Source organism: Salvelinus fontinalis, chromosome 32, assembly GCF_029448725.1.
Source record: "Salvelinus fontinalis isolate EN_2023a chromosome 32, ASM2944872v1, whole genome shotgun sequence".
NCBI classification, from domain to species: domain Eukaryota; kingdom Metazoa; phylum Chordata; class Actinopteri; order Salmoniformes; family Salmonidae; genus Salvelinus; species Salvelinus fontinalis.
In genome coordinates, this window is record NC_074696.1 from 41,911,435 (window position 1) to 41,933,893 (window position 22,459).

At 44.7% G+C, this 22,459-nt stretch overlaps 1 protein-coding gene across 1 annotated transcript in view; it reads right to left on the reverse strand.

Annotated features, from left to right (window-relative positions):
- Window positions 1-22,459, reverse strand: part of LOC129831380 (dolichyl-diphosphooligosaccharide--protein glycosyltransferase subunit STT3B-like) — a 91,167-nt gene that overhangs the window by 11,721 nt on the left and 56,987 nt on the right. Inside the window, exons 3-7 of the mRNA XM_055894732.1 lie at window positions 21,240-21,527; window positions 13,371-13,436; window positions 7,991-8,090; window positions 4,366-4,464; window positions 3,046-3,192 (exon numbers count right to left, since the gene is read on the reverse strand). Coding sequence (XP_055750707.1) covers window positions 3,046-3,192; window positions 4,366-4,464; window positions 7,991-8,090; window positions 13,371-13,436; window positions 21,240-21,527 — 700 coding nt within the window. The remainder of the gene's footprint in view (window positions 1-3,045; window positions 3,193-4,365; window positions 4,465-7,990; window positions 8,091-13,370; window positions 13,437-21,239; window positions 21,528-22,459) is intronic.

Consider the following 22,459-nt stretch of genomic DNA (forward strand, 5'->3'; position numbering starts at 1 on the left):
GTGGGACTCCCCTTCAAATGTGTGGATTCGGATATTTCAGCCACACCCGTTGCGGTCAGATGTATAAAAATCGAGCACACCGCCATGCAATCTCCATAGACAAACATTGTCAGTAGAATGGCCTTACTGAAGCGCTCAGTGACTTTCAACGTGGCACGGTCATAGGATGCCACCTTTCCAACAAGTCCGTTTGTCAAATTTCTGCCCTGGTCAACTGTAAGTGCTGTTATTGTGAAGTGGAAACGTCTAGGCGAAACAACGGCTCAGCCGCGAAGTGGTAGGCCACAAGCTCACAGAACGGGACTGCCGAGTGCTGAAGTGCATAAAAATAGTCTGACCTCGGTTGCAACACTCACTAGAGTTCCAAACTGCTACTGGAAGCAACGTCAGCACAAGAACTGTTCGTCTGGAGCTTCATGAAATGGGTTTCCACGGCAGAGCAGCCGCACACAAGCCTAAGGTCACCATGCGCAATGCCATGGAGTGGTGTAAAGGCTAGCTCGCTGCCATTGGACTCTGGAGCAGTGGAAACGCTTTTCTGGAGTGATGAATCACGCTTCACCATCAGGTAGTCTGACGAATGAATCTGGGTTTGGCGGATGCCAGGAGTACCTACCTGCAACAATGCATAGTGCCAACTGTAAATTTCAGTGGAGGAGGAATAATGTTCTGGGACTGTTTTTCATGGTTCACGGTATGCCTCTTAGCTCCAGTGAAGGGAAATCTTAACGCTATAGCATACAATGATATTCTAGATGATTCTGTGCTTCCAACTTTGGTGCAACAGTTTGAGGAAGGCCCTTTCCTGTTTTAGCATGAACATCTGCCTCCCGGGTGGCGCAGTGGTCTAGGGCGCTGCGCCACCAGAGTCTCTGGGTTCGCGCCCAGGCTGGGCTGGGTTCGCGCCCAGGCTCTGTCACAGCCGGCCGCAACCGGGAGGTCCGTGGGGCGACGCACAATTGGCATAGCGTCGTCCGGGTTAGGGAGGGTTTGGCCGGTAGGGATATCCTTGTCTCAGTATGTAAAATGTGATGAAATGTAAAAAATGTAATAAAATGTATGCACTCTACTGTAAGTCGCTCTGGATAAGAGTGTCTGCTAAATGACTAAAATGTAAAAATGTCCCAGTGCACAAAGCGAGGTTCATACAGGAATTGTTTGTTGAGATCGGTGTGGAAGAACTTGACTGACCTGCACAGAGCCCTGACCTCAACACTGTCGAGATGAATTGGAACACCTGCAAGCCAGGTCTAATCACCCAACATCAGTGTCTGACCTCAAAGTCTCCACATCAATGTTCCAATATCTAGTGGAAAGCCTTCCCAGAAGAGTGGGAACTACATATTAATGCCCATGATTTTGGAATGAGATGTTTGACGAGCAGGTGTCCACATACTTTTGGTCATGTAGTGCATGTCACTTTATGGTATACAGGGACTGGAACTTGTAGGTCAGATGTATGTGTAATGATATGGTATATGAGGATTTGGTTTTGAAAGCAAGTTGTGCAATGTTGGGGTATAGGGACTCACCTGTATGTAGCTGATACTACAGTATATATTGAGGAAGTCAGGTGTATGTGTAACTAACTATAAGGTATATGATGTCATGCTTCTGTATGTCCAGTGTACGTGTAACTAACTGAAATGCCTGGGGTCAATAAGTATTCAACCCCTTTGTTAAGGCAAGCCTAAAGTTCAGGCGTAAAAATGTGCTCCAGTCAAATAATAAATTGCATGGACTCACTTTGTGTTTAACAGGCTTTGAATGACTACCTCATCTCTGTACCCCACACATACAATTATAAAGTCCCTCAGTCGAGCAGTGAATTTCAAACACAGATTCAACCACAAAGACCAGGGAGGTTTTCAAATGCCTCGCAAAGGGTACCTACTAGTAGATGGCAAAAAAACAACTGACAGAATATCCCTTTGAGCATGGTGAAGTTATTAATTACACTTTGGATGGTGTATCAATACACCCAGTCACTACAAAGATGCAGGCGTCCTTCTTAACTTAGTTGCCGGAAAGGAAGAAAACCGCTCAGGGATTTCATCATGAGGCCAATGATGAATTTAAAACAGAGTTTAATAATGGCTGTGATAGGAGAAAACTGAGGATGGATCAACAACATTGTAGTTACTCCACAATACTAACCTAAATGACAGAGTGATAAAAGGAAGCTTGTATAGAATACAAATATTCCAAATCATGTATGACTTGTATAACCTAGTTATACAAGATCTAGGATAAAAGGTATCCTTTTTGCAATAAGGCATTAAAGTAAAACGTATCTAAGAAATGTACTTTATGTCCTGATTACAAAGCATTATGTTATAGACAAATCCAACATTGAGTACCACGCTTCATATTTTCAAGCATGGTGGTGGCTGCATCATGTTATGGGTATGCTTGTCATCTGCAAGGACTTAAATAAAAAGAAACAGAGCTAAGCGCAGGCAAAATCCTAGAGGAAAACCTGGTTCAGCCTGCTTCCAAAAGACACTGGCAGACAAATTCACCTTTCAGCAGGACAATAACCCAAAGCTCAAGGCCAAATCTACACTGGAGTTGCTTACCAAAACTACATTGAACGTTCAAGTTAGTTTTGACTTAAATCGGCTTGAACATATGGCAAGACTTGAAAATGGCTGTCTAGCAACGATCAACAACTTGAGACAGAGCTTGAAGAATAATGTACAAATGTAGTACAATCCAGGTATGCAAAGCTCTTAGACTTACCCAGAAAGACTCACTGCCAAAAGGTGAGTCTAACATGTATTGACTCAGGGGTGTGATAACTTATGTGAATATCTGTATTCAATTTATTTGCAAAAATTTCTAAAAACATGTTTTCAATTTGTCATTATAGGTTATTGTGTGTAGATGGGTGAGGAGAAAAAGAAAACGTTTTAATTCATTTTGAATTCAGGCTGTAACAGAAAGTGGAATAAGCCTGAGTACTTTATGAAGGGAATGTATGTGGTAAAGGAGGACATGCTGCTCTGTAAGTCACGTGTATGTGTAAATGGTATACAAACGCACCGGTGTAGGTGAGATAGATGACGGTGAGAAACACCACCCCAGCAGCTAGCGACACCCCCAGGAAGAAAAGGGTCTGGAATTCCTGCTTGGTGAGCCTGTCCTTCAGGTACTGCAGCAATGCATATGCCTGGAGCAGTGCAAACACGCCTGCAAATCAGAGAACGTCGGCGTTAGCACATTATTACAACAACCGTAACAATTTGGGTCTCATGAGAGCAGGTTTGATGGTTGTCTTACTATAGACGAGCTTACACACGGACGCTTTAAATAACGCAACATATTTGAATAACAGGAACTGTTTGGACTAAAATAGGATCTCTGTTCTGTTGTCTGATGGTCGCTCTCTTGTGGAACTTCATGCTAATTGAGTTTCACGGGCAAAACTGAGGCCCACTTCCGATGTACGACCCCACCCCAGCAGCATTCCAAGGTCACGACTCCACCAGAACCCGGAGAGCGGGCAACAATGTAAAAATACCCATCGCTCTGATGCTTTATTCTTTCCCTTCCTGTCCCCGTCACGCTGGCTGTTGCTATAGACACGCCGCCAGATGTTGACGAGCAGCTGCTGCCCGTAGCCAAACACGCCCAGACCTTTGAGAGAGCGACGGTGCTTTTCCATTCCTGAAAGCCCACGGCGCTGCCGTGCTGTGCTGCCCCGGTCACCCGCATAACAAACACCACTTCAGAAATCAGACTGAAGCTACATTAGACTAAGAGGAACATAAATGGATGCTTTAGAGCTACATAATCTCGTTACTAGCGATGTGACAAATGAAACGATAAAGAAAAAAAATCATAAAATTACACATTAATTCACAATTCTGGTGCTTCCCTTTCAGATGATTAAGCATTGCACCTGTACTACCAATGTTGTACCAATGTTGTTTGGTCCAACTTTTTGTTATCAATCCACTATTAGCGCCAGCTATATGACAGACATTTTCTGAAATTCAAATTCAAAAATAAAAATCCCGTGTAGCACATTAGCCTCTTACTCTCGGGGTTTAACTTAAAGCTGCTTTGGTGAATTTGCGGTAATAGTGGAGTGTTTCAGTCAAAATAAAGTTACTTTCGGTTATGGTCCACCAGCTGGGACCGTTGGCGAGACGGGAACACAAACTGCATCAACGAAATGATACAAAGGCACTGCCAATACAAGAGAACAACTGCTTGGTCATGGCCCAAGGTCTCTATTGAACAATTGATTTCTCTCAACGAGGTCATACCTGGTTAAATCAATTTAATAGAGCGGTTTGCGTTTCATAGCGAGTCGTGTCGTGAAGAGCGCAGTAGACTAAAAGGGGGTGGGGGGCTTACCTGCTGCAGCCATGTGCTCGCTGGTTCGGATTGGCTGGAAGCCCACAAAGGGGATCTGCATGGATAGCACCAGGCCCACGATGTAGAAAGTACTATAAGCTGAAAGAGAGAAACAGAAAGAGCGAGATGAGATCAAACAAACAAGTTGAACACAGATACGGTCTCATTCAAAAACCCAATCTCACTTCAGTTTGGGTTGTTAAGCAAAAGCGCCTTCTCCCTTTAGGAGGTATTTAATGTGCATTGATAGGAGTTGCATTGAGACTGAGTGGGACTGAATACAATAACGCCTCATCTGGAGAAATTTACTGAGAACATAGAAGTAGGCAAAGAAAAGTGCAGCGGGGGGGGCCTAACATGAGCCGACGGTGCAGTAAAACTGTAAAAATCCCACCTTTGTAGCTGATCTGATCCTAAGGCATGTGCCCTAATTAAGATTTCATACTTTTCTGAACACTGGGGCTTTTTGAAGTGACTGACTAGCCCTGAGCACTCTTGACTGATTCATTTTTGCCTGTTGACTGATGGAGGTAAGAGATGAACTGTGTGAAATAGAATTGCGATTAACACAGACAACGCACTTTTGTTCAAGGACTCATTGTGCCAGCGCCGATGCCAACGAGGCATCTAGTTTTTAGAAGAGCTTTCTCCACGGTATACGAAGGAGAAAGGTTAAAACTAGATCAAAACGAGATGGTTGTGAAGCAAGGACTTACACAAGATGGCTGCTTGAAAAACTACGCAAAGCCCTAATCTATTAAAGGGTGCTTGAAGTTGACAGCTCCTGCGTTCGAAGCATAAATATTTCAGAAAAGAAAAAAAATTAAATGGAGAAAATGTTCTGCATTAACAAACGGTTCTTGTGGAAGGGTACAAAGGCACTGCCAATATCCTTTCTTGAGGAAAATGCAAAGAGATTGAGTATAGCGGGGGTCAATGCCCTACATTTTAAATAGGGACGTCATTTATTTTCAAAGCGCCCAAGAACGGGGTACTGTTTACCTTGAGTAATATATATAATCAAGTGTAAATGATGCTTGATGCTAAACCATTTATCTTGACCCAGCTAGCCTGCTGTTCCTTCAGCTTAGCTAAATATGTACTGCCCACGACGCTGCAGCATTTCTGCCTGTCTGACAATGATGCGATGTGTTCTGTGAGCTCACAAGGACAAAAATAAGTCTGGTTCTTTGATCATTGGTTTACTCAGAAATAGAGGCAATTTACAGTGTGATATACGCAGTCAAATTCAAAATTAAACTCAGTTCTCAGTCACATTCAGGAGAGCAAACAAGCACTTGTGGTTGTTTAGAGGAAAACAGGTGTGTGCGGTCACATCTCTTTAGCAGATCGTTTCTGACCACAAACCTTCTGAGTGTACAAAACATCAGGAACACCTTCCTAATATTGATTTGCACCCCCCTTTGCCCTCGGAACAGCCTCAATTCTTCAGGCCATGGACTCTACAAGATGTTGAAAGCATTCCACAGGGATGCTGGCCCATGTTGACTCCAATGCTTCCTTCCCTACATTGGGGTCAAGTTGGCTGGATGTCCTTTGGGTGATGGACTATCCTTGATACACACAGGAAACTGTTGAGCGTGAAAAACCCAAGAGCGTTGCAGTTCTTTACAAACTCAAACCGGTTCGCCTGGCACCCACTACCCTACCCCATTCAAAGGCACTCAAATATTTTCTTGCCCATTCACCCTCTGAATGGCACATACACAATCCATGTCTCAATTGTCTCAAGGCTTAAAATTTTTTTTAACCCCTCTCCATCTACACCAGGTATTCCCAAACCGGGGTACGCGGTACACCAAACAAACATGTGATTCACATTTCTTCACATTTTCAAACAGTCCATTTATATTTTCCAACAGGGCTATACATTTGGGTGAGGTTTATTTCCTTGTCTGAGTAGCCTCGTTTCACTGCCAAAAACAATTAAACCATCTAGTGTTCAACGAAACAACACAATGTCAAATACAGGTAGCCTAGTCAAAAAATTGACATTTAATCACATTAATCGTTACTCTTGCGGGAATTTCACTAACGGTCCGTATGTAGCCAAACGTAGCTGCTGCTCATGTTGGTATTTGTACTGATGACGCAAAAGACACCAGTACAAAGCAGCGCAAAAGACTGAGACATAGTGGAGTGGTAACGCGCGTGCAAGCAGTTGCTCCCGACGCCACTTGGGTACACTGCAGCGTCCGAGAGGCTCTTGCTGCCAAGGGAATGCCTGACAGCTTGAAAAAATGTTTTTTTGACACTACAGTGAAAATGGTTAACTTTGTTAAAGCAAGGCCCCTGAACGCTCATGTATTTTATGCACTATGCAATGATATGGACAGTGACCATGTACCGCTTTAAGAACATACAGAAGTACGCTGGTTATCAAGGGGCAAAGTATGGAAACGTTTTTTGGAATTGAGAGACGAGCTTAGTTTTTACTGACCATCATTTACACTTGTCTGACCGCTTCCATGATGAGTTTCTCACACGACTGGCCTCTCGATGATGCCCCCCCCCCCCCTCTCCTGAATTATCTGAATCTAGGATTACAGGCACTCTCCGCAACTATATTCAATGTGCGGGAGAAAATTGAGGCTATGATTAAGAAGTTGGAACTCTATGTCTGCATTAGCAAGGACAACACAGGTCTTTCCATCATTGTAGGATTTTTTTGTGTGCAAATGAACAAGCTTACGGACAATGTCAAATGTAACATAGCGAAGCACCTGAGTTGGGTGCGCAATTATGCAGGTACTTTCCCGAAACGGATGACAAACAGCTGGATTCGTTATTCCCCTTCACTTACCGATATCTGAACAAGAGAGCCTCATCGAAATTGCAACAAGCGGTTCTGTGAAAATTGAATTTAAATCAGAAGCCACTGCCAAATTTCTGGATTGGGCTGCGCTCAGAATATCCTGCCTTGGAAAATCACACTGTCAGGACACTGATGCCCTTTGCAACCACGTACCTATGTGAGAGTGGATTCTCGGCCTTCACTAGCATGAATACTAAATACCAGGCACAGACTGTGTGGGAAATGATTTAAGACTGAGACTCTCCAATACAACCCAACATTGCAGTTATGTGCATCCTTTCAAGCACAACCTTCTCATTAACCTGTGGTGAGTTATTCACCATTTGATGAACAAAATCAGGTTTTATATGTAAGACAGTTAAGAGCTAAATTATTGATTATTATTATTTGTACCCTGGTCCTATAAGAGCTCTTTGTCACTTCCCACAAGCCGGGTTGAGGCTAACTCACTCATTCTTATGTTTAATAAATGTATTTTATAGTGTGTGTGGCAGGCTTACAATGACGGCGACCAAAAAATGAAAACATTTGAAAGTGCTCTGACCCTGGTGCTAGAGGGGGTACGCAGCAGGAGGTTGAACGTTTGAAGGGGTACGGGACTATAAAAAGTTTGAGAACCACTGATCGAAGTGAATTTAACAAGTGACATCAATAAGGGAACTTCGCTTTAACCTGGATTCACCTGGTCAGCTCATGTAATGTTCTTAATGTTTTGTACACTCAGTGTAGGAGGGGGGGGGTTTATGATCACATCTTTTTGGCAGATGAAAGTGTTTTGTGGTCACTCACCGATATAGACCCTCCTGCTGTAGCGCTGCATGAGCAGCAGCACAAACACATGCAGAGGGATCAGGTTGATGATGAAGACATATCCTCCCCATGCGGACACCTGCAACAAACACAGCCATCAGCAAAAACACTCACGCGCCACCAGGAATGCATTGGAATACGCAGTGGACCAATATCAAACCAACGCAATCATGTTTAAACACTGTGACCGCAAAGTAAAAATGCATCAATAACTTTAAAAGCTCCATGAAATGATGCATCAACACGGTCTGACTTGGAGCGTGAAACGAGGGGCCTATAAAATACCCTACAAAAACATCAACTGCGGTACGTAGGATGTGCAGAGCAGTCGGAGGGGGATAATACTCACACGCACCTGCTTAGCCAGACAATCACACATTTCATTCACAAATCACTCATCTATGACAAAAATATGTTTTGCAATTACTGCTAATTGCGGGGGGGGGGAACCCTCAAGTTTGTTCAGGAGCGGTTAAGCGAAATTCTCTTTTCGGCCATTCGCATCTTTAGCTTCAGATGTGAGCTAAATTAGGCGCAGTTGAAGTGTAACTCGAATGGATACGGAGACGACTCCCAGTTTGAGCTACTTTGTGTTGACACAGCCGCAGTGGTTCTCTGCGAGAGAAGAGGTTGTTCATTGAAAACAACACCGACCCAGAGGAACTGCTGGGGGGGGGGGGGGGTATCAGTGAGGAGAGTGTGAGGTTAGTATCAATGCGCTGAGGGTCGCTTGACGCAGCCTCCCGGCCGCAAAGTGTAATTTGACCAAACATCTCACACAAGTCTCACTGTTGTGTTAATGACCTCACCGCAGTGTGTGTGTGTGTGTGTGTGTGTGTGTGTGTGTGTGTGTGTGTGTGTGTGTGTTACTGCCCCCACATGGCTTTGAGGGTTGAATAAGCAACCAGTAATCTTCTGGAGTCACCGAGCCATATCGAACACAAAGCTTGAACCAACTCTTTACTCAGACAGATCTCTGCGCCACCAAGCACAAAATATCTTGTTTACTACCAAATAAAGTCTGTTCAGAGACTGAGGTAGCTGAAAGAGCTGGGGCATACACTATCAATATGTCTGTTAAAGTAAATAAACGCAGCAAACAAAAAAGAAACTTCCGCACTGTCAACTGCATTTATTTTCAGCAAACAAAAACGTGTAAATCTTTGTATGAACATAAGATTCAACAGAATAACTGAACAAGTTCCACAGACAAGTGACTATTGTGTCCCTGAACAAAAGGGGGGGGGGGGGAGGGGGGGGGTCAAAATCAAAAGTAACAGTCAGTATCTGGTGTGGCCACCAGCTGCATTAAGTACTGCAGTGCATCTCCTCCTCATGGACTGCACCAGATTTGCCAGTTCTTGCTGTGAGATGTTGACCCACACTTCCACCAAGGCCAGACGTGCTCAATGGGATTGAGATCCGGGCTCTTCGCTGGCCATGGCAGAACACTGACATTCCTGTCTTGCAGCAAATGACACACAGCGCAAGCAGTATGGCTGGTGGCATTGTCACCCAGGAAGGGTACCACATGAGGGAGGATGATGTCTTCCCTGTAACGCATGGCGTTGAGATTGCCTGTAATGACAACAAGCTCAGTCCGATGATGCTGTGACACACTGCCCCAGACCATGATGGCCCCTCCACCTCCAAATCGATCCCTCCACCTCCAAATCGATCCCTCCACCTCCAAATCGATCCCTCCACCTCCAAATCGATCCCTCCACCTCCAAATCGATCCCTCCACCTCCAAATCGATCCCTCCACCTCCAAATCGATCCCTCCACCTCCAAATCGATCCCTCCACCTCCAAATCGATCCCTCCACCTCCAAATCGATCCCTCCACCTCCAAATCGATCCCTCTCCAGAGTACAGGCCTTGATGTAACGCTCATTCCTTCGACGATAAACGCAAATCCGACCATCACCCCTGATGAGCCAAAACCGTGACTCGTCAGTGAAGAGCACTTTTTGCCAGTCCTGTCTGGTCCAGTGGGTTTGTGCCCATAGGCGACGTTGTTGCTGGTGATGTCTGGTGAGGACCTGCCTTACAACAGTCCTTACAAGCCCTCAGTCCAGCCTCTCTCAGCCCATTGCAGACAGTGAGCACTGATGGAGGGATTGTGCATTCCTAGTGTAACTCGGCAGTTTTTGCCATCCTGTACCTGTCCCGCAAGTGTGATGTTCGGATGTACAGATCCTGTGCAGGTGTTGTAACACGTGGTCTGCCACTGCGAGGAAGATCATCTGTCAGTCCTGTCTGCCTGTGGCGCTGTCTTAGGCGTCTCACAGTACGGACATTGCAATTTATTGCCCTGGCCATATCTGCAGTCCTCATGCCTCCTTGCCTAAGGCACGTTCACACAGATGAGCAGGGACCCTGGGCATCTTTTGGTGTTTTTCAGAGTCAGTAGAAAGGCCTCTTTAGTGTCCTAACTTTTCATAACTGACCTTAATTGCCTACCGTCTGTAAGCTGTTAGTGTCTTAACGACCGTTCCACAGGTGCATGTCCATGAATTGTTTAAGTTTCAGTTAACAAGCATGGGAAACAGTGTACAAACCCTCTACAATGAAGATCTGTGATGTAATTTGGATTTTTTTCAAATTATCTTTGAAAGACAGGGTCCTGAAAAAGGGACGTTTCTTTTTTTCTGAGTTTATAATGTACTTATCGATATAGCGCAGTCCTAAAACTTATAGCTGGAAACTTATCACAAAAAAGGCCTCAATCGAAAATACTATGTTTTTTCTGTTTAGGCCCCTATGCACCCTGCTTAATGTATGTCAAGAAATCCACTTCTTACTATGGCTTTGAGTTAAGAATAATTATTTCTGGCAATAGTAACTATCAGGAACGCTATAAGCTGGAGATAATGTGGTTAGTAGATTCCCTAATTAAATAAGCCACATCCTCATATCTGGGTGTATTGAATCAAAGTGACATCACTGAAAGGCTTTCATGCCAAGTTCTGACAGTATTTCTGAGAAGGGCAGTTGTCCTTCGAGAAGATTCCCTTACAATACAATGAGGAAGAACTTTCTCTATAAGTTGCAATACAACCAGGAGGACGAGCAGTTTGTTGTTACAATACAACGAGAAGGAAGGGCTGTTACACTATGTTAGGGCTTCCTATGGGTCCAACGCTAACCCGTTAGTGTGTGTACTAACAAGTGCATCTCAAGTTAGCATTTGCCTCTGTGACCCTAACGGACAGGTCTTACTGCAGTCATAATGGGGTCAGCAAAGAACCAGACACCATTAGACTGGAGCCATTATCCGTTACTCACGCTCCACTGGTCTTATTTCTATCAAGCAGCATAGGGGGACGGAGGGTTTTGCAGTGATGAAAGGGCATAGGGGTCTCGCTACGGGGCTAGATTCGATTGCCTCAGAAGGCGGCTAAAAAGAGGCTCAGGGACCTCTGCGGGGGGGGGGGGTAGGATGCGGGAAACAGAATAACCTGAGATGCTGTTGGTCACCTAAGGGGGTATCAGACGACATGAGTGAAGGATATAAGCTGGGGCTGGAGCCTTGACTGAGAAAGAACGTTATTTGTGGGGGAAAGTTGTTTTGTTGAAAGGCAGGTGGGGCCCGGGGAGGTAGGTGAACCACTGCGTCGCTGCAAAGCTCTGGATAGATTATTTCACTGTTATAAAAAAAAAAAAAAAAAAAAAAAAAAAAAAGGGCTTCGAGTTGAAATTTTATCACTCTACTTCTAATTATAACCTCCAGAAAGCAGTATGTCTTACAATCACCTGAAGAGCTGAGTTGTGCTGCTGAGAATGCCTCATAAATACTTGAGTGAAAAGAACTTCAGAAGTGCTCCCATGATGCTCGTGGTTGGGGGAGGGAGAAGGGGTAGGAGGCAGTCGTCACAGGAACTTAGGGAAAACACGATCTCGCCACGATCTCTCCCGGGAGACATGAGATAGAACGTCACGCAGCTCTCACAGTAGGGGTTTCCGCAGGTCTTGTCCATCATGACGTCTCAACTGAGCTTCTTCTCGCCCTCCTCCTCTCCCTCACTGTGCATTGCAAATGTGTCATGTTCAATTAAGCCTCATGGGTGAGTGAGTATCCTTAAAATCAACAGTGGGAGGGGAGAAACGATGGAGGGGGTAGATATTGCAGCTTGGTACTACTATCAAGTATTATTTGAGAAGGTCCGGTCACACAAATGTCCAAGGTGGCAAAGGTCCAGATGGATAATGTCATTTAAAAATTGGCGTAGTAACATACCCCCAACCCCGAAACTGTTCACACCCCTCTTGTTGGCAGAGAGAAAATGTTAGTTTTAAAGCCAAATTTCACACAGTTGAACACATTAAGCAGACAATGTGCTGTTTTAAAGCTCATTTTTTGCAATTCTACATATTGTTCCATGTCTTGTGTTTATATGATACCAGGTGTTGAAGCCGCGTTCCGTATTGACCCTCTTCTGGGTCCGGATCCGGTTTGCTAGTTGAGTATGGGGGCCCTAGAGGGTAGTGAGAGTGTGACAAAGTTGACCCGGGCTTGTCGTGTCGCCAACAAACCCTGCAAACCCTGTTGGTGGGAGGATGGGTAGAGCGGGGTTGTGACTAGAGGGAGTAGACCTACGACCGGAAGTGACTTGTTGCAAAGGTTATGATAGCATTTTAGCTTACCGTAACCGTAAACCTTTTCCTAACCTGCCATGTTAATGATTCTAACAAGCTACAAAAAAAAAGCAACTTCCGGTCATAGCTGTACTCCCTCTACTCAGAACCGTATGGCGGGGATGGTCGAAATAGTCTCACGCCAGATCTTTGAGGAGCGAGAGAGAACGAGAGAGGCTTATAAAATTGGCGTGGGTTCTCGCAGTAGAAAATCTCCCCGCTCTCATCTCTTTTCAAATGTGGTCATTAGTGGCTTGTGGCTTTCCCCTTCTATCTTCCTGCGGAGCTTGGATGCTGGGCCCCCGACATGATCGATGGGAGCTGGATGTCTATAATCCGTTTCATTTGACATCTGTCTCTTCCCGAGCAGAGGGAAGATTTAACTGAAGATGCTGGAAGCAGAAGATAATTGCAGGCACTCAACATCACCAATCGTACACAAAGAGACCTGTCTGGGAGGCAGTTGGCGCTGTTTCTCTTATCTCACCATCGACCAAAAGGTCGGGGGGGGGGGGGGGGGGTTCATAAATAACGTTTAACGTGCCGGTGCAGACTCCATTTCACGCCGCTCGTTACCGCTTTTGACGTCAACGATCGCACTCATCGCTATCTTAATGTAATCATGGCTTCCATTTCCCAGAGATGGGATGCTACGTTAGTGTAAATCAATGACACTGTTTATGTGTTTCCAACTAACAATTAAGGCTCTTTGACACTCACCATGTAGAAGTAGGAGAGGCAGCAGCCAATGGACCAGAACACCGAGCCGGTTTTGATCGACTTCACCTATGAGGGAGAGAACAGACAAACGTTTAAGGACCAGTAAACTGACAAAGCAAAAACCAGTTTAGAAATGTTTGCAAATGTCTCAAACTGAAAAGCTACATTTACATAAGTATTAGGAATAGCCTTGGTGGCTCCAAACTTCTTCCATTTAAGAATGACGGCGGCCACTGTGTTCTTGAGGACCTTCAGCGCCGCAGAAATAATTTTGGTACCCTTCCTCAGATCTGTGCCTCCACACAATCCTGTCTCGGAGCTCTACAGACAATTCCTTCAACCTCATGGCTTGGTTTTTGCTCTAATATGCACTGTCAACTGTGGGACTTTATATAGACAGGTGTGTGCCTTTTCAAATCAATTGAATTTACCACAGGTGACTTCCAATCAAGTTGTAGAAACATCAGGTATGCTCAATGGAAACAGAATGCACCTGAGCTCAATTTGAGTCTCATAGAAAGGGTGTGAATACATATGGAAATAAGGTTCCTGTTCATTTGTAATACTTTTGTTAAAATAAATACATTTTTTTTCTCACTTTGTCATTATGGGCTATTGTATGTAGATTTGATCCATTTTAGAATAAGGCTGTGGGAAAAAAGTGCTATTGGAACAGCATACTAATCCCAGTGAATCCAAACAGTATTTTCATTAAGTCTTAATTGAAGATTTACAATCTTCATTACTGAAATGCTACAAAAACATTTTTGAAACTTGTTACAAATGGAGTCACGCATGAGTCACTGAATGATATTTTGAAAGAGGAAGTACTTTAAGAATATGTTTTCGTTTGTCTCCTCCATCTCCACTAACCCAAGCTAAGTGTATTGATTTCTCCCCTCATAATAATGTAAAATTAACATCTGTACAGAAAGACTCATGTGAAGGCCAAATTACAGAGGAGGAACTTCTTGATGCAATTAAAGCCTTTAAGGCTGGGAAAACTCCAGGGCTGGATGGCATACCAGTGGAAGTATAGCAAACTTTTTTTGATATACTCAGAGGACCATTATTATCATGTTTTAACCACTCCTATATAAAATGGTAGACTATTGAACACACAAGGTCATTCTCACTGAAACAGGACCCAAGTGGTATATATAAAGATCCAGTCCATTTAAAACATTGGAGGATTCTTACACTTCAGTGTTGTGATGCAAAAATCCTAGCAAAATGCTTGGGGCACAGAATTAAAGTATTGTCAGATATTATTCATCTTAATCAGACAGTTTTTTTTTACATGGACGATACATTGGAGATAAATATCGGTGACACCAAGCCTGGTTTTCATAGCTGATTTTGAAAAGGCTTTTGATAAAGTACAACTGGAGTTTATAGATTTAAATGTTAAATTTTGGGGAATCTCTTATAAAATGGGTTAAAGTATAGTTACCCTAGGTGTAAAATAATAAATAATGGCTACATCTCAGAAAGTGTTAAACTACCTAGAGGAGTAAAACAAGGTTGTCCACTATCGGCATCGCTACTTATTATTGCCATCGAAATGTTAGCTGTTAAAATTAGATCCAACAATAATGTTAAGGGATTAGCCATCCGTGACTTAAACTAAGGTGTCATTGTACGCTGATGAGTCTTTTTTTCTTTTAAAACCACAATTAGAATCCCTCCACCTGCACTTGGATGGGCTGTTGTCATAAGTGTACCGGCACCGCCTGCAGCCATAACAGGTTAAGAGACTATGCAAGTAACCATTTCAATAGAATGTCACTTCGACAATTGTTGCTAAACGTAGCTCTGGCTATCCACTCCAATGTCAGAGCATTCTCGTCAGTGTACCAGAGCGCAGAATAACTGACGAATTTACAAATGCTCAACACCCGTTGAATACGGCCGGTGTCAGTAAACGCTGGCAAAGAGAGCAAATTGTTCTCGGCAGCACAGTTGCAGTCACCAACACTCTAAATAACATAAAAACAGGCTAACCAGCTTTTCTAGGGTGAGGAAATGGTCAGTGAGCTGTTCTCTCATTTGTGCCTGGAAGTAGCTAGCAAGGTACCCAGTTAGCTTGGGTGCTTGACTGCTGTTAGGGCAGAACACTCGGATCAACCCTTAAAGAGATGGGTGGGGCTAAAGCTTAAGAGGGTGTGAACGATGCTAAACCGACGAGCTCTTCAGTAGGTTAACCAAAACATTCAAAGACCATTTTCTTAAAAGTGAGGTTATAAGGTGATCAACTTTCAACTTGCAAAATTACTTTCCCATTGTTACTCAAATGCAGTGTATAATATACAATGTTGTTGCTCTGTCTCCGCTTTTATCAAACGTAATTAACACAATTTCAAATTTTGCTACATAAGACCGAATTAAGGCGGTCGGTCACATATGGAGAGTGGTACTCAGTAATGTGTTGTAATGGATTTGTCCAAAACATAACACTTTGTATTCAAGACAAAGTGAATTGCTTTTCCACATTTTTTTGTATTTTATTTTATTGCGTACAGGCGTCATTATTTTCACTCTGTCAATTAGGTTAGTATTGTGGAGTAGCTACAATGTTGACCCATCCTTGGTTTTGTCCTATCACAGCCATTATTAAACTCGGCTCTAAATCACCATGATGAAATCCCTGAGCGGTGGCCTTCCCTCTCCTGGCAACTGAGTTAGGAAGGACGCCTGCATCTTTGTAGTGACTGGGTGTATTGATACACCATCCAAAGTGTAATTAATAACTTCGCTGTGCTCAAAGGGATATTCCATGTCTGCTGTTTTTTTTTACCCATCTACTAATAGGGGCCCTTCTTTGCGAGGCATTGGAAAACCGCCCTGGTCTTTGTGTTTGAAACACACTGCCTATTTGAGAGACCCATTTTATGTGAAGGGTACAATGGTAGTCATTCAAAAGTCCATGTGACTTGTTAAGCCAATTCTTACTCCTGAACTTATTTAGGCTTGCCATAAAGGGATTGAATACTAATTGACTCAAGACATTTCAGCTTTTCAAATTGAATTAATTTGTAAAAAAAGTCACTAAACAACAGGTAGTGCGTGTAGACCAGTGGACCCCCCCCCAAAATTAGCAAGATTTATTCCATATTCAGGCTAACAAAATGTGCAAAAAAAAAAAAATCCCCCCCCCAAAAATCAGGGGGTGTGAATACTTTCTGAAGGCACTGTAGTTGACTATTTAGCGGTCTTCTGGCTTGGAGTAAGAAGCAGTCTCGGAGCCTGTTGGTCCGAGAGTTGATGCACCAGTACCGTTTGCCGGACAGTAGCAGAGTGAACAGTCCTATGGCTTGGATGGCTGAAGTCTTTGGCAATTTTGTCAGATCTTCCTCTGATACCGCCTGATAGAGGTACTGGATGACAGGGAGTGATGTCCTGGTCCTTCCGTAACACCCTCTGTAGCCATTTGCGGTAGAGGGCGGTGCATTTGCCATATCAAGCGGTGATTTGGCCAGTTAAGATGCTCTCGATGGTGCAGCTGGATAACTGACGATCTGAGGGCCCACGCCAAATCTTTTCAGCTTCCTGAAGGGGAAAAGTCACTCCACTACAGCCCCGTCGACATGGATGAGGGCATGCTCTGTCCTTTTTCTTGTAGTCCACGATCAGCTCCTTGATCTTACTGACGATGAGGGAGAGGCCGTTGTCCTGGCATCACACTGCCAAGTCTCTGACCACCTCCCTGTAGGATGTCTCATCACTGTCGGAGATCAGGCCTACCACCATTGTGTCGTCAGCGAACTTGACGATGGTGTTGGAGTCGTGCATGGCCACACCGTTATTGTGACTAGAGAGTATAGGAGGGAACTAAGTGCACACCCATGAGGGGCCAATTTAGGCATTTTGGAGTTCTTGGGAACATGGCCAATGGTGGCCAGTTTGAAACATGTTGGGATTACAGGCTGGGACAAGGAGAGATTGAAAATGTCCGTGAAGACACTTGCCAGCTGGTCTGCCAATGCTCTGAGAGCGCACCCTGTTATTGACTCAAGTCCAGTGGCCTTAGTGTTTAAAGAGAGGGCTGCCAAAGCATATTAGTCTGCTCCTGACACACTAGCTGGGACTTATGGTTCCCTGGTCCCACCCCACAGCCTGAGTCAACACATTAAAAAAGGGACCATGTCTGACAGAAAGCCCATTTTACCTTTCATGACACTGTGGGAAAGTGATGGCAGGGTGCAGGGCAGGTGGGGGCACAGACTGTTTTATCGAACGCCGTCTGAGAGACACATTACAGTCACTTCACCTGCTGACGAGGATTGATTGATCAGCAGGGGAAAGCAGGCATGGTCCGAATACCCACCAGAGCCTCAGCTGAGCAGCGAAAACCTCCATCCTCCCATCGATTTTTTAAAACCAACCCAAAACAGTTACCATGTCATGCTCGTTCGCACCGATGAGGCTCCATCTGGTTTTGACCCAAGTGTGAAACTACACATCTCCTCACAGGTAATAATCAGGGAAGTGACAAAGATGTAGGCAACTGAGGAACACCAGAAGCCTTTAGCCTTCTCAGTGACACAGACAATTAAAAAGGGAGCTAGCATAGAACCTACCAGGGCCCGAGACTACTACGCAGAGCAATTGCATGGTCATGTTGAAATATGTCTACTCCTCACACGGCCATGTGATCGCTCATGTTCAAATACATCTCGTTTACTTCCCTCACACAGCGATACAAGCAGGGCTAATTAAATTTGAGCCTGGAGAAACTGTGAAATTAGTGTGACAACAATGTAAGCACAGTGGAGAGGGGTTAGGGGGGAGGGGGTAGCGGGGAGTGCTAGTGTTAAAAGGGGCAGGTCTCTGGGGTGCGAGAGGATTCAATTATAGATTAGGGAGGGGAGGCGGGGGGGGAGGGGGGGCAGATTAAGCGGCTGGAGTTGAATGGGTTATTAGCAGATAAAATGAAGGAGAGGGATAATGAAGATTGGGGAAGAAGCCTGGGAGAGGCTCCCATTTCAGCATGCGAGGAGGGATCGGCTAAAGAGAATGAGAGAGAGAGAGGGTGAAAGCGCTAAGATAAAAGTGGGTAAATGAGACTTATAATGGAAAGCAGTGACGCGTAGCCAGGATGATAGTTTTTTCGGGGCTCTTGCCGGTGGGGGTCACCTGGAACACTCATCGTCTGCATTCCAAATCATGGCACCCTATTCCCTATAGTGCACTACTTTTGCCCAGGACCCATAGGGCTCTGGTTAACAGAAGTGTACTATATAGGAAGTACCATGCCATTTGGGATGCACTCGTCGCGTTGGTTCGTTTTAAGACAGACATGGTCCATGTGGAATGACAATTAAAAGCTCTTATGACGCTGCAGATGCAACAGCTCTGCCTAAACAAAATATAAAAATGATCCGTATCAAATCATTGTGAAATTATGACAGAGAAGGCGGCTTATGACAAGGAAAACACTTCATCACAAATCAGACACTGCAGGATCCCAAGTAATCATACTAGCATTACAGACAATGTCCCCGGTAGCGTTTTAGCGGTACGCGAGTAAATGCATAATGCACCATATTGAGCCAACTATACATTGGCTGTCTGCGTTTCATATCACAACAGTGGTGGCGCCCCCCCCCCCGCCCCCCCGCCCCCCCTGGGTCAGGAGTCAGTCATGACTGACAACTGACAATCACACCCATAATGTGGGAGGTTCTCTGTGGCCCTCTAGGCGGGAGGTTAAACGCTCTGTCGCACAACTCCAGGGTGTGTGGCTGGTTAATGAATGCCGAGGCTCTTCAAACCAAGTGGCGTTATCAGCTCAGTCACACTCGCTCGAGTTAATTAACGTGACCCCTCCCAGAGCCATGAACGCTGACATGGGTATTCAAGCTATGGGAGCAACCGTTAGGGTCTCAAGTCCCCTCAGGTGCTCAATATGTCCGTATACTTAGTTGGTCAAGCTGAAAGAAATCTACTGACTGATAAATGTAAAGACAAAAAAGTTGAGGAACAACGCACAAAACAGAGTCCTGCAGAGCTTGCCACCGGTGACAAAAATAACAAGTGAAGCATGGTGGGAGAGAGAGCCCGCGCCACGTTTACCTGAGTGAACGCCGGTGTGTCCTTGGGAGGAGGGAAGGAAAAAATACAAATAAATACCTCGTTTGTTAGGAGCGCTGTTCAGTTTTACTCCTGAAAAATCCTCAAGGATGACTTGGCGTGGAGGGATCCTTACGATTCTCAGCTTGTCTCGGGGGGCTTAAATGCCACCCAAGTGAAATTGAATCGAGGGAATTGATGGGGAGCCAGGCGCCCCCTGCCAAGGTCGACTTTGAAACGAATGCTGATTAATGCCAAATTTGACCATTTACAATGCACTTCAAATCTCTCTCAATTTTCTGTGTGTATAAGTTCCATGCACCTGCCTCAAGTCATCAGGGAGCATAATGTACAAAATGTGGGAGGGAGTAGAGCGGTGTGTGCGAGGCTGTGACTCGATTGTGATTGAAGGGAGAGGACACGCACTGAGGGCAAATAATGTGAATATGGGAGATTCTTTTGCCTAGAATCCTCCTACAGCAGATGGCCCATTTCGTAAGCCATTGTGCTCATAATCCTTTCACCCTGTCTACGTTCGCTTATCCAATGTCTGGTCATATTCTCCGACATTCCGCTAAGCCTATCAAGGCAGTTCTTTGGGTGATAAGATAAAACACTGTTCAATTGAATGGACTGTCCAAGTATGGTAAATAAAGAAATCCATTTCACCTCCAACCTTCGATATCGCTTCTTTTTTTTTTTTTTGATCACCAGCAGCGACTGAAACCAGACAGTCAGGAGACTGAGTGAAGGTTCACAGTGTAGCAATCATTTAACCACACCAAGCAGTTATTAACGCATTGACTGCAAATCTTGTCAAATAGAACGTTCCTCTTCACATCAATGGGCCATGAGTATACAAATCGAAAAACACAGTGAAAAAGATTGAGATGGTTTCCTGGACACAGATATAGCCTAGTTCTGGACTAAAAACATATATTTTTTATGGAAATTCTCCATTGAACTTGCTTTTTAGTCCAGGACATGGCTTAATCTGTCTGGGAAACCACCCCTAAATGTAGGGTGTTTCTCAAAATGCATACTACCGTTCTCCGAGCACGCAAACTTGGTCAGAGTACGAGTCCAAATCAAAGTAGGTGAAAAGGAGCACGCTTCACGAATGCGTACTCCGTTTGTACATATTTTGAAAAAAATATGACGTAAGCACGTCAAAAATAACGCAACCTTTTTGGAAATGATTTGAGCTGAAGCGAGAGAAAATACACTCCGACTTAGGAATGAAATGTTGCCTATTCACATCTCATACGATGCCGGACTACAATATTTAATTTTGATACGTTAATACACGCTGTATTAATTTTGGGATGCTTACTTTTCTACAATACCTACTGTAGTATGTGTAGATTGCAATAGTCAATAGCTAGCTAGTTAACCACGAAGAATAAACCTTGCATAATTAGTTTTAGGACATTTTTTCCTGTTAATCGGGTTAGTTACATTATTACGATTCACATACAGCTAGCTGATAGTTTTAAAGTAAAATGTTTGCTTTGTGTAGATCTTGTCTCTATTGCCATTGCCCTGGCTGGGAAAAAAGGCTCAGTGAATGGGGAGGAGAAGCGTGAGGTAATACAGTATGGGGAGTGAGAGTGCATCTCAAATGCAATGTTCTACGCATTCTCCACACTGTCATCCTCACAAGAACGTACTCAAGAGAACATCCTCAGAGAGCGTGGCACACAGTAGCACCAGTATTGAGAAACACCCGTAGCCATAAAGGATCTAAAAAGGGATTTCTAAAAGGATGAAGTTCAAACCCGGAAGACGCAGGCTTACCCAAAGGTAGTAGGTGAACTGGAGGGCGAAGATGGCAATGCCCTCGTTGTCGAAGGAGCCGGCCACAGAGCGGGAGATGTACCCGGGAACAATGGCGATAAAGCAGGCTGCCAGAAGCCCCGCCCCCTGGTTCCACAGCTCTCGCGTCAGCAGAAAGGTGGAGATGGATGTCAGGCCACTGAACACGGGCGCCAGGAAGACGCACACATCCCGGATGTGCACCGTCAAGTGGAGCAGGTTCAGCACGTAGTGGATAAGGCCTGCGGTGACCATCAAACCTGGATATACCTGGAGAGAGAGAGAGACAAGATAGACGGACTGTAAATGGAACATTTATGGCACCTTCATGCATACTTGTCTTTATCCTGGATATAAAATGCAACACACTGATGAATGGGAATAAACTTTTAAAATCAACCATAATGTACTGTAACTTAACCATCGAGCAGTTAGTTGGAACTCCACAGGTCAGGCAGGAGAGTGATAACTTCAAGTGTTGGCTTGCTGCATCCACATACCACAAGAGTGAGTCAAGTTAATTGAATCTGCTCTGGATTTACAAATCGAGAAAACCAGGTAAGGCGATCTTCTCCACCGAAATACCGACTAATTGCCCAGTTCAAAGCGGAGGCCTCAAAACCCCCCAAACCTTACAGCTCTCTGCCTATAACACGAGACCAGGCCCAATTAGGCTTGTGTGAAACCTTTCTGAAGTCAGAGGGGCTATGTTAAAGTGTGAGTGATGCCCTGATGTATGCGATGCGCCTGGCAGAGACAAGCCCAGCGCACTTTGGCTCGTCTCTGCCTGGCGTGCTTCTCATTTTTAATTAGCTAGTCGTAGCCTAGGCGTGCTAAACTTTATGAACCAGTCTTATTGCACCGCTCTCCCAAATCATCCAACCCAGTTTCCCCGACCTGGGGATCGAGCTAGAGCCTAGGCTAACGCTACTTCAGCATTTGTTTTAACCCAAGTAATCACTGTTTGGTTGCCCCCAGAACAGATGCTGGACTCTCTGTAGTCCGCATTTCCCCCCCCCCCACATAGCTTGACATTTTGTCCCGTCAGCGTAAAAATGTGCCTGGTCCATTTCTCTACAGTAACAAAAGGGTGGTTTATTGGCTTGACAGAGCCCAATGGTTAAACAGTGCCACATTTATTCAGCCCTCAACTCTCATCTACAACTCTGGAGAGGGAGCGGCTGGCAGATATCCCCCTCGAG